Source organism: Erythrolamprus reginae, chromosome 3 (assembly GCF_031021105.1).
Source record: "Erythrolamprus reginae isolate rEryReg1 chromosome 3, rEryReg1.hap1, whole genome shotgun sequence".
Lineage (NCBI taxonomy): Eukaryota > Metazoa > Chordata > Lepidosauria > Squamata > Dipsadidae > Erythrolamprus > Erythrolamprus reginae.
Genome location: NC_091952.1, coordinates 130593891 through 130606729, shown reverse-complemented (window position 1 = coordinate 130606729; position 12839 = coordinate 130593891). Strand labels below are relative to the sequence as shown.

The 12839-nt window shown below is 40.6% G+C and overlaps 1 protein-coding gene across 9 annotated transcripts in view; it reads left to right on the top strand.

The window, feature by feature from the left end:
• The window catches only part of TDRD5 (tudor domain containing 5), a 49356-nt gene that overhangs the window by 20573 nt on the left and 15944 nt on the right, over nucleotides 1–12839 (top strand). For 8 of the 9 annotated variants that reach the window (XM_070746650.1, XM_070746655.1, XM_070746658.1 and 5 more), the window contains 5 exons: nucleotides 340–560; nucleotides 2712–2924; nucleotides 3618–3684; nucleotides 7440–7640; nucleotides 9267–9425. In XM_070746650.1, coding sequence (XP_070602751.1) covers nucleotides 340–560; nucleotides 2712–2924; nucleotides 3618–3684; nucleotides 7440–7640; nucleotides 9267–9425 — 861 coding nt within the window. The remainder of the gene's footprint in view (nucleotides 1–339; nucleotides 561–2711; nucleotides 2925–3617; nucleotides 3685–7439; nucleotides 7641–9266; nucleotides 9426–12839) is intronic. The other variant, XM_070746659.1, reaches the window with a different exon arrangement.

Here is a 12839-nt window from a genome sequence, read left to right as displayed (position 1 = left end):
CTTTTTGCAAATTACATTCAAGTTACAAAAATAGGGCAGGCAACACTATTACACTGGAGACAAATTCCTTGTGTGTCTAATCATATTTGGCCAAATAAAGTATTCAATTCAAATTTCTGTTTATATGTGTTTTGTAGTATAATGGAATACAAACAAGTCAAATATAATAGTACACACAGTTCAAATATAAAGAACATCACAAAGATTACAAGCTCAAGCATCACGATGAAAAATTTGAAAGAAAAGCTTTTATGTTTCCTTGCATTGGTTTTTCAGCCAAGATCATTAGTCCTGAGTTTTCTGTGAAGGTGATTCTTTTTTCTTTCCTTGCATTTGCAGCACGTAGGCATAAAGAAAGATAACATTATACAGGAAATAATGGAAGAAGAAATACCACCAGATGCTGTTCGAGATGAAACTCTTCATTGTCTCCCTAAACTTGAGAAGAATGCTTTTGTTGGATTATTTGTGGAAGACATTGTGTCCCCTACACAATTCCATGTTCGGATTTATGGTGGAGAAACCTCTGATGAGCTGGAAAATATTATGATTGAGATGAGGTTAAGATATATTTGGGCTGTTTATGAGTGTTCTAGAGATACCTTCTTTTGCACAAACTTTACTAAAATTGAAGGGAGAATGAGAATTTACTTTGTTTTTTGTGTATGAATGCCTGTAATCTATAACTCTCAACCACTTGTAGTGCAACTGCTCTCAAGATGGCTATCCATGCACATTTCAAAGTGTAAACTTTCAACATTTCATTTCATAATTGTCATGTTTGTTTTAAAAATTGTGGTGAAGAATTTAAACATTGTCATCATCTTTCAATAATTGGGATTTTCACAACTTGTTTTTATCATTCCCATAAAGAAGAAAAAGGCAAATAAGTTTAGATGGAAAATATTTTTTCAGGCTTGAAGAAAATAGAAAATAGTACTAGATAACCTAGCCTGCTATTACAGGTAGTCCTCGGGTTACGTCGTCCCGGACGTACGACGTTTCATCGTTACGATGACCCGGGGACAGCTTCGAAGCCACCGCTGCTGCCGCCACCTCTGTTCAGGCGAAGGGATCTCCATGGAGGGCAGTGGCTTCGGAGACCCCCGCGTCCGAACAGAGGCAGTGGCGGCTTCAAGGGACCAACAACCGGTCCTTCTCGGTGCTGCATTGCTGCAACTTCCGAGGCTGTTGCTGCCTCCATTCAGGCAAGGGGATCTCCATGGTGGGCAGCCTCGGAGGCTACAGCAATGCCAGCGCAGAGAAGGACCAGCTGTTGGTCACTTGAAGCTGGTCCTTCTCGGCGCTGCATTGCTGTAGCCTCTGAGGCTGCCCACCGTGGAGATCCCCTCACCTGAACGTTCAGCAGGAGGCTTCGCCGGCTGTTGGTTCCTTGAAGAAACCGCCCCCTCCCAGCGACACCGTGTAAATCGGAATATTCGTGTAAATTGGAATATTCCGACTCAGCTTACGACGGACCTTGGGAACGGATCCCCTTCGTAAGTCGGGGACTACCTGTATGTATAAAACCATATGTAAAATATATCATGATATGAGATACAGGGAGATTGTTGAAGATGGCCCGTTGATAGTTTGAATATTGACACTCCAGCTGCTTTCTAGTCCTCATCTCAGTGTTCTGTGACTAGGAAAAAAATGCTCTACTATGTGGGAGCAGCAGAGTCATTGCTTAAATCTACCAGACAAGATGAATGAGCACTATAAGATACATGTATTCTTCTGGAAAGAGGAAGTTCCTACCAGCAGGAATTTCAGCTTCTCTCCAGACGGGAGAGAAGTAGTCTATGGAAATGAAGGATGTCTTTGTTCTTGTATTTCTAAACTGATCTCTTGAATTTTTTAAAACAATGGGATTGGTTAAAAAATGAGATTTTTAAAACTGGATATTTTTTGCCAATCCAAATAAGGCCTCAGACCAATTTTCCATAGAATTCAATCCAGTGCAGTTCAGTACTCATACATGTTTATTTATTTATTTATTTAATTTTTATGCCGCCCTTCTCCTTAGACTCAGGGCGGCTTACAACATGTTAGCAATAGCACTTTTTAACAGAGCCAGCATATTGCCCCCACAATCCGGGTCCTCATTTTACCCACCTGGGAAGGATGGAAGGCTGAGTCAACCTTGAGCCGGTGATGAGATTTGAACCGCTGACGTTCAGATCTACAGTCAGCTTCAGTGGCCTGCAATACAGCACTCTACCTGCTGCGCCACCCTGGCTCATATGTTCATAATATTGCAGGAGGGAAGTTGTATTAATGTATGGTAGCCAAAAAACAGGTGACTGATAGTACCTTTTCAGACTGCAGAGCTATTGCTCATGTAAGCTTGTACGTTTTAATGTGTTAAAAAGAAAAGATAGTACCAGACTCCAACAGATATATAGGAAGCTACAGTGACAATATAATTTATTTATTTATTCGATTTTTATGCCGCCCTTCTCCTCAGACTCAGGGCGGCTCACTACATGTTAGCAATAGCACTGTTTAACAGAGCCAGCCTATTACCCCCACAATCCGGGTCCTCATTTTACCCACCTCGCAAGGATGGAAGGCTGAGTCAACCTTGAGCCGGTGATGAGATTTGAACCGCTGACCTACAGATCTACAGTCAGCATCAGTGGCCTGCAGTACAGCATTCTACCTGCTGCACCACTCTACCTGCAATATATTTGAATCTTCTCTTTCAGACGATGCTATTCTAGTAAATATGTAACTGATCGTTATGTCATACCTGAAACCTTCATCCGTCCTGGCCAGCTTTGTTGTGTAAAGAATTCTAAAGACAAATGGTGGTACCGAGTTGTCATTCATCGACTCCTTAATGATCAAGAAGTGGAAGTGTTTTACCCAGACTTTGGAAATATAACAATAACTCAAAAATCTTCACTGAGGTTACTCAAGTAAGTAAACTATCTTTAAAGATGTCTTTCATTACCTCATTATTACATGCTACAGTTTAGGCTTAATATTGATTGAGATTGGGACATTTATCTGACAGTCTGACAAAATAAGATCTTTCTCATTGTCTTTTCCCTTTTGCGCTAATAATAGAGATACATAAACTTTTATGCCGATCACATTTTCTGATTATTATTTTTTTATGACCCCATAATTCAGGGGTGCGTATTACTTATCTTCCCTATTGGTTCGGTTGCCAACACCCGACTTAGTGTGATATGTGAATGGAAAGGAATATGATGCTTTCTGTACTGTTTGTATTTCAACTTTTCCCAGCATCTAACCAGTGCAAGGCAATATAAACATTTTTTTTTTAAGGAAGAAAAACATTTGCTTTACAAGTTTTGATTGTTTTGCCAATTTGTTAAGCTGTGCTCTGTTTCAATAGAGTATGCTGTAATGTGTGTGTGTGATATGCGTATCTAGTCAGTGGTGGGCTCGCACACTGAACAAAACTACAGTGAAGTTTTGTTTGGTTTTAGCTTAGTGTAATCATAAAGGCATAATGGTTTGTAAAATATGGTTTATTGTTTAAGTGCCACATAAATCAAAGCATATAAAGGGATTGGAGAACAACATCAAATCATATTTTATTGATAAATCTGAATTAGCCTATTCTGACATTCTTCCAACAGACATTGCTATGCAAAACTTCCTGCCCAAGTTATCCCTAGCTGTTTAGCCTCGGTAAAGCCAAGCACGGTATGTAATTTCCTATTTGTTTGGTTCTCATCTGGGGAATTGGTTGGAGATAATTGAAGAGATAATCACAATTTTTTGAGAAACTCATCATGAAGAAATTCCTGAATGAGTCAACAAGGAAATGGTTAAAGTTATATAAAAGTCATGGTAAGGTTAATCAGATTATATATTAGAACACATGATTATCAATCGCTGTAATATTTATGTTGTTTACTCCATTATAATTAGCACAGCTTGTCCCAATGATTTAGAATTTATTATTTAGATATTTATTTTTATTTATTTATTCGATTTTTTAATGCCGCCCTTCTCCTTAGACTCAGGGCAGCTTACAACATGTTAGCAATAGCACTTTTTAACAGAGCCAACATATTGCCCCCACAATCCGGGTCCTCATTTTACTCACCTCGGAAGGATGGAAGGCTGAGTCAACCTTGAGCCGGTGATGAGATTTTAACCGCTGACCTGCAGATCTAGCAGTCAGCTTTAGTGGCCTGCAGTAGTGCACTCTACCCACTGCGCCACCTTGGCTCCAATATATTTTATATATTTTATTGAGTACATTGTATTGAGTGTGTGTGTGTAATATGTGTGTATGGAGTGTGATTACTCAGCGGTTAAGTCACAGCAGCCCAGGTTTGAGATCCGAGTGCCAGATGTGGGTGAGCTCCATCCACACACCAGCTCCTGTAACCCTAGCAGTTTGAAAGCATGCAAATGTGAATAGATAAATAACAATGGTGGGAAAGTATAGTGCTCTGTGTCTTCATGATGGCCATGTGTCCACGGAAATGTCTTGGACAGCACTGGCTCAATGGCCTTGAAATGAAGATGTACATCAACACCTACAGTCAGTAACAACTAGCAGAATAAAATTTGCACAGATTCCTTTTATATATTTGTATAGAAGTGATTGCATGATCTCTGTAGAAGTCACACACTCAAAAATAATCTGTTGTAAGGAAACCTATGTTATAGCCCTTAAAATTTGCTGTAACAAGCTTGATGAGAATTGATCTGCATCATTCACATAGTTTGATTGCCTCGTGGAATATGTTATGTTCCAAAATATTTGAGACACCATCTTATCTTTTTCTGGGGATCTGGTTCAGTTAGGGTAAATTAGGTGCAGTATTAAATATATACTGTACTTGCATCTTGAAGCATGTTCATCTATTCCTGAAAAGACCTTCCCTGAATCCAGAGGACTATGCCTTATTTAGCAAAAAGGAAGATGACATTGAACTTAAGAATCCCTCTTGAGAAAAACAGAAGGAAAGAAAATGATACACATACATCAAAAAGTCCTATACAGTGCCTACTTTGCCCACTGTATCAACTCACACTTACCAAATTAAATTAACCCTGGAGATTTCTATCTTGTTCTGTCAGTGAATGACACAGATGTGTATGTATGTCAGAAGTCATATTCCAAAATGGACAGGCTCAGGATAAAACTTTTGAGTAAATGAAAGTAAAAGGTACAGTGATACCTCGTCTTACAAACTTAATTCGTTCCGTGACCAGGTTCGTAAGATGAAAAGTTCGTAAGACGAAGCAATTTTCCCCATAGGAATCAATATAAAAGCAAATAATGCGTGCAACCCCATCCCAAAAGTCACCCCTTTTGCCTTGCACCTCTGGGATGCCCCGCCTCTGGACTTCCGTTGTCAGCTGAAGCGCGGGGATTCCCCTGAGGCTCCCCTCTCTGGGAAACCCCACCTCCGGACTTCCATTGCCAGCTGAAGCGCTGGCAAAAATGAATGGATTCTCTTCATTTTTGCCGGCGCTGCTTTGAATCTCAGCGAGGGGAGCCTCAGGGGAATCCCCGCGCTTTGGCTGACAACGGATGTCCGAAGGTGGGGTATCCCAGCGGCGGCGGCTCGGGTTCATAAGGTGAAAATAGTTTGGAAGAAGAGGCAAAAAAATCTTAAGTATTTATTTATTTATTTATTTATTTTATTTATTATTTAGATTTGTATGCCGCCCCTCTCCGCAGACTCGGGGCGGCTCACAGCAAGACACAGCAATTCATGACAAATCCAAATAAATTTAAAATATTTAAGAAGATTTAAAAAGAACCCCATGTACTAACAAACACACGCACAAACATACCATGCATAAATTGTACATGCCCGGGGGAGGTGTTTCAGTTCCCCCATGCCTGACGGCAAAGGTGGGTTTTAAGGAGTTTACGGAAGGCAGGGAGAGTAGGGGCAGTTCTAATCTCTGGGGGGAGTTGGTTCCAGAGAGTCGGGGCCGCCACAGAGAAGGCTCTTCCCCTGGGGCCTGCCAACCGACATTGTTTAGTTGACGGGACCCGGAGAAGGCCCACTCTGTGGGACCTAATCGGTCGCTGGGATTTGTGCGGCAGAAGGCGGTCTCGGAGATATTCTGGTCCAGTGCCATGAAGGGCTTTAAAGGTCATAACCAACACTTTGAATTGTGACCGGAAATTGATTGGCAGCCAATGCAGATGCAGTGATGGTGAAACATGGGCATACCTGGGTAAGCCCATGACTGCTCTCGCAGCTGCATTCTGCACGATCTGAAGTTTCCGAACACTTTTCAAAGGTAGCCCCATGTAGAGAGTGTTACAGTAGTCGAACCTCGAGGTGATGAGGGCATGAGTGACTGTGAGCAATGAGTCCCGGTCCAGATAGGGCCGCAACTGGTGCACCAGGCGAACCTGGGCTAACGCCCCCCTCGCCACAGCTGAAAGATGGTTCTCTAATGTGAGCTGTGGATCGAGGGGGATGCCCAAGTTGCGGACCCTCTCCGAGGGGGTCAATAATTCCCCCCCCCAGGGTAATGGACGGACAGATGGGATTGTCCTTGGGAGGCAAAACCCACAGCCACTCCGTCTTATCCGGGTTGAGTTTGAGTCTGTTGACACCCATCCAGGCCCCAACAGCCTCCAGACACCGGGTTCGTATAACGAAAAGTTTGTATGAAGAGGGGTTCGTAAGACGAGGTATCACTGTATTTGATTCCACATCTGCCTGTATCAGCTATTCTGTCTCACATATGTATACACACTTTTTCTCAGCATAAAAATACAAAATGACTAAAACTAGATGGAGTTGGGCTAGCTGCATTGATTAAGGGGTAAGAATTGGGCTGATATTAAGTGAGGGGAAGAGTAAAGGACGGAACAACAGCAGGGAAGTACTAGGTAAGATTCTGGAATAATTTCATGTAGTTTGTGTATTGATTTAAATATTTTGCTTATTTTGTATTTTAGTGTGGATTTTTAAAAATTTAAACAATTTATAAACAGTTGAAACTGGGGGTTCAAAGAAAAAATAAGTTGCAATATTGGGAAAGCATTGCTTGCTTACAGAGCAATGTTAGCATCAGAATTGAAACATTGGAACTGTTGAATAAGTCAAGGAATGAATCAGTGAAAATTTAAAAGGAGGTAAAGTTAGATGGTTTATTAACTAAGGAAGAAATTAAATTTAAAACTGGTATTTTTTATACAGACTGGCAATTTTTTAAAAAAAAATAAAGTAAATGTACTTGATTAAATTTATATTTTCCTTCCCCTCCTCACCCCAGGTTGAAGGTAACATTCATAGAAAAACATTATTTCCTTCAAATTTTCCCAAAAATTTGGCTGAAAAATAAAGATTATTCTGAAGCCTTCCATGACAGTGAGAATACTTGAACTTGTGCTTTACTGATTCTAAATTTAAACTTTGCATTTATTTTATATTCTTCTTTATCCTCTCTTTTTCCCCCCCTGCATAAAGGGTGATTGGTCTGTCAGTGCTATAAAGGAATTCCGAAGATTCTGTGAGCAGAAATTGCTGGTGGGACTGGTAGTTGAATATATAAATGATGTCCTTTACCTCTTCCTTTGTGATACCAGTTCCGATGATGATGTCTACTTGCACAATGTTTTGAAATTAGAGGGTCATGCACTCATTTGTAGAGACAACATTCCTTCCAAGGTAAAATGAAGACAAGTTATGATGCAACAGGGCTACAGGGCTGAATTATGCAAGTAAATTATCGGACTGGCCTTAGCTGGATCGAAAAGAAAACAAATGAAACAAAATCATAAGAGAAATTGTCATTGCGTCAAGGAAATCCATATTGGAAATGGGAATTTATTTTTTTATAAATATAACCATACAAAAAAAAGTTTAAAATGGATCATTTATCTCTCTAAAAATAATTTTAAGAAGTAATCTGGATATAAAGAAATGGGTTTCATAAAATTACCTTTAAAACAGCCTAATTTTCTAATCAAACTATAAATTAAAAATAAGTACAGTGGTACCTCTACTTATGAACGCCTCTACTGACAAACTTTTTGAAAAATGAACTGGGTGTTCAAATTTTTTTTGCCTCTTCTCATGAACCATTTTCTACTTAAGAACTCTCGCAGAAGGAATTTTCAGCGAGATTGGGGAGCCAAAGCGAGTGGAGGAAGCAGCGGGCGAGAAGGGATTTTCACAGAGATCAGGGGGCAGAAGACAGTGGAGGAAGCAGTGGGCAAGAAGGGATTTTCAATGAGATTGGGGGTCAAAAGACAGCAGAGGGAGCTGCGGGCAAGGGATTTTCATCCAGATTTGGGGGCAAAAGAGCGGAGGAAGCAGCGGGCAAGAAGGCGTTTTCAGTGAGAACGGGCAAAAGCAGAGGAGGAAGCAACAGGCAAGAAGGGATTTTCAGTGAGATCGGGAGGGGGGAGCAAAAGACAGCGGAGGGAGCAGTGGGCAAGAAGGGATTTTCAATGGGATCGGGGGGCAAAAGACAGTGGAGGGAGCAGCGGGCAAGAAGGGATTTTCATCCAGGTCGGTGTGTCTGAGGAGCTCTCCGGAGCCGCCTGCTACTTTCCCTTGCCTGCTGCTCCCTCCGCTGTCTTTTGCTACCCAATCAGGATGAAAATCCCTTCTTGCCCACTACTTCCTCTGCTGGCCGCTTTTTTTAAAAGCTTTGGATTTTCCTAATGGGTTTGCACGCCTTATTCGCTTTTTACATTGATTCCTATGGAAAAAATTGCTTCTACTTATGGACGTTTCTACTTAAGAACCTGGCCACGGAACAAATTAAGTTCGTAAGTAGAGATACCACTGTATTAGGAAAGCAAGCCTATCGGTGGATGGCATTATGCCTAATTAATAAATTAATGTTCATTTTGTAACTCTACCCTCAGGTACAGGTAGCATCATATAAATAGAACTGAAGTCCTCAAATTGATTTGTATGAAAATAGCAAATGAAATCAGTAATATATCATCCTGTTGACCTTGTGTGTTAAACTAGATAAAAACCATAATCAGATGAGCAAATTCTATTTCATTGTATGCTACCTTGACAGAACATTTGTAAGTCTGAAAATGCAGTTGTCCTGTCTCCCATTTCTCTTACAGCTGAAGAAACTGCAGAGTCTCTTCTGAGCCTCTTGCCCCAGCTATATAGTTGTGGGCTACACTATTTGTTATGTGACCATCCCCTAGTAGCCTCTTTTAGCCCAAGGTCTTTCCTACATACCATTAACTACCCTCAGTTGCAGCTTGTTTTCTAAGGTCAGACTGGAAGCCATTAAATGTTGCTTTATTTTTACTTTGACAGGGCTTTAAAGAGTTAAATCCTTTTATGCTATATATGAAACCAAACCGAAACCAGCATGATGATTTCACAGAAGATGACACTTCATTGCTTCAGCAGGACTGTCTTGTAAACTTCCCAGGAACAAATTCAGAGACTTGCAATAATGAAGTAGTTTCACAGGTGGGAAAATCTGAGCATCTGATTATTGCTCCTTGTTAGAAAAATCCCCAGGAGACCAATGGAATAAAAGGGGAAATACCTTATTGACAACAAAATAAAGAAAAAATAGACCGATATGCATACAGGGCCCCGAAGAGGTCACCGAGAGACAGCCATGTATCTCTGGGGGTGAATTGCTCAAAACAGGGCACATCATTTATAGGTTTCTTAATGTCTTATTCACGCCCCTTCCTTATGTCCATATTTAGAGTTGTTTATCACAAATACTTTTACTTCATTTTCTCCTTAGTGTCCCATGTTATCTTTCAGGTCCTTTTTTGACATTTCTTCCTTAATTTATATTTATCTTCTTGTTTATTCTTTTCTAATAGTTCTTTGCCCTAATTCTTGTGTTTGTAATAAACATGTTTGTCTAAAAGATTTCCTGGCCGACATGGGCATCACTTTTCCCTTTCTCGGAGTTGCCAGGATAGGCCTGCTATTGAAAATAAGAGTTTCTATTGCCAAAATATACTACAGAATTCTCTTAATTAAAATGTAGGCCCCAGATTTTTCTTACAACTCATCCCTCTCCCATCTCCTACAAAAATTATTTTTCTTAGGAATTTTACATATCTTGTACCATAATGCTAACTTCCCTATTAGAGGGAATATTTTTCTCGACTCCTATTTTTCCCTTTTTGCAACCTTGTTTACAATAGGCCTTCCAATAACTGATACATATACATTTGATGCAAATACAGGTTACAAAGCTTAATACAACAATTACAATAATTCCTACAAATATGTTCTTCAGCCAAGTGAAGTCTGGCAACCAGGAGGTTAGGTTGTTCCATATGTCTCTAAATGAAGCATTATCAGTGTTATATTGTAAATGTGTAGTGATATTTTGCATGGCTTTAATCTTACCTTTGATAATTTATTTCTTATCACTAATCTCAAAGCAACATAATCCTTCAAATTCCTCGCACTCATGACCCATTCTTAGCAACATATAATCAATGGCTACTCCTCGGAGAGGGGCGGCATACAAATCTAATAAATTATTATTATTATTATTATTATTATTATTATTATTATTATTTAATACAGATTTCGGTACCTCCCCCATTTCATCCGCCAAAGCTGCTATGGCAGATGAAATTTCATTAATGCTTTTTGCAAGCACAAACAAGATGTCCTATTTGCATATGGTTTTATTGTAAGGCAAACCAGGGAAATATACTCAACAAACCAACTTATACTTTTGATAGTACTACTATCTCATTACTACATCTTGTATCATATTCATGAGTGAGAGATCTTTTACCTCATATATGTTATATATATTCTCTGGGCTTGAATCAAACAACACTGAGGATATAGGCCACTGAACAAGTCATTATCCTGGTATATGCCCATAATGGGATACATGTATTGTTTCTCCACCTTCCGGGATTTGTTCATGTGATGGTTCTTTCATCTCACCTTTCTCCATTATAATGTCTGATGATACATGACTATCATGGTATAGTGTGGTGTTCATAATTTCATACTAGAACTGTGTTTCTTGATTACCATTTTAAAAAATGCTACCCCCATAAATGTTAGGCGTTCTATTGTGTAGGGCCCACCTACTGCATTTGCAAGAATAAATGCCTAAGCATGTAAGCCACTAAATAAAAACCACTCCTTGTCCTAGGACTTCAACTTCTTCTTTTTCAGCACAAGTGAATGTATTTTCTGTAGAGATAAATGTGTATATATACAACTTTTTCTTACTTTTTATCCGGTTTCCGATATACACTCATAGGCTGGTAATATGTGTTTTACTTCAATTACCAAATTCTTTTGATTTGTCCATTTAGTGGGTCTAATTGGACTCCCAAACAAAGTAATTACTTTTGCAAGTTTGTAATTATTAAGTTTTATAATAACCTTAGCTTCTTCAACCAAAAAAAAAAAATATTCCTGGGACTGGAACCCCAACAAAACATATAGGCATTATATCTGAAACTGTTGTTTCCCCTTTCACATAGAAAGAGGAACTATTTAATGCTACTTTTATCAGTTCTAGAAAAACATTTCCCTCTTTCTTAATGTGTCTCCCACTTTCCTTGTTAATCAGACATACAGGCACGAAAAAGCCAATAGTAAGGAATCCTGCGATTTGGGCAGAGACAACAGGGAATATAGCGCAGACACCCAGCGGAGTGGCGGCTCCCACTTGATTTACTGTGCTCAGCCTAAAGCCGAGACAGAAGCCCAACAATCCTTCCAGCCATCTTCCCTTCAGGAACAAAGCCTGTCCTGCTGCTAACTAATCCCGGCGCCCAGGGCAAACAGCAGCTTCCAATTAATCAAGTTGTACGATCTGATCAAAAGATCCCCAGCTGAGACTGTTCCCAGCCCCGTAGATCACTGAAACAGCGTCAGGAGTCTAGCCTGCATAGGAAAGACTCGAAGCCCTCCAATAATCTCTACTCCGCAGAGTAACGAGGCCAGTTGGATCCCCTCGGAGCCCCTCAGCTACCTCCTCAGAGCCCCTCCAGCCCCAATGTGACTTTTACGGACCCCAGGGAGTTGACTGGTCACCATTACGGGCAAACTAACCACGCGGCCATCCAAGGACAGCGATCACATGACCAGAAACCCCAACCCGTGCAGAACTTGTCCTGAACTCACCAGCACCCCCACTTACTCAGCGTTAGGAATCCTGTCAACAGCGAAAGGACTCTGAATAAACATTAAAAAGAGTCCAGCCATTGCAAAAGGACTTCAGAAGACGTCTGACCCCCAGCTGTGCAGAGCCATCATTAATTACCTGACCTTAAAATGCCTAACTGCGACACTCAGTGGTAGGAGCCCAGCCTGCAGCGAAAACCCTGCTAACGCCAGAGTCTAGCTACTAGTTTGTTTATTTATTTATTTATTTATTGTTAGAGTTGAAAGGGACCATGACGGCCATCGAGTTCAACCTCCTGCCCAAGCAGGAACCCTATAGTACACCAGTCAAGTGGCAGTTCAATCTTCTCTTAAAAATGTCCAGAGTGTTGGAGTTCACAACGTCCGCTGGTAGATTGTTCCATTGGTTGATCGCTCTGACCGTCAGGAAGTTCCTCCTTATCTCCATGTTGAATCTCTCCTTGGTCAGCTTCCAGCCGTTGTTCCTCGTCCGGCCCTCTGGTGCCCTGAAGAATAAAGTGATCCCCTCCTCTCTGTGACATCCCCTCGTATACTTGTAGACTGCTATCATGTCTGCTCTGGCCCTCCTTTTCTCTAGGCTATCCATGGCCAGTTCCCTCAGTCTCTCTTCGTAAGTCTTGGTTTCCAATCCCTTAATCATCTTGGTTGTTCTTTTTTGCACCTTCTCCAGAGTTTCAATGTCTCTTTTGAAGTGTGGTGACCAGAACTGAATACAGTACTCCAGGTGTG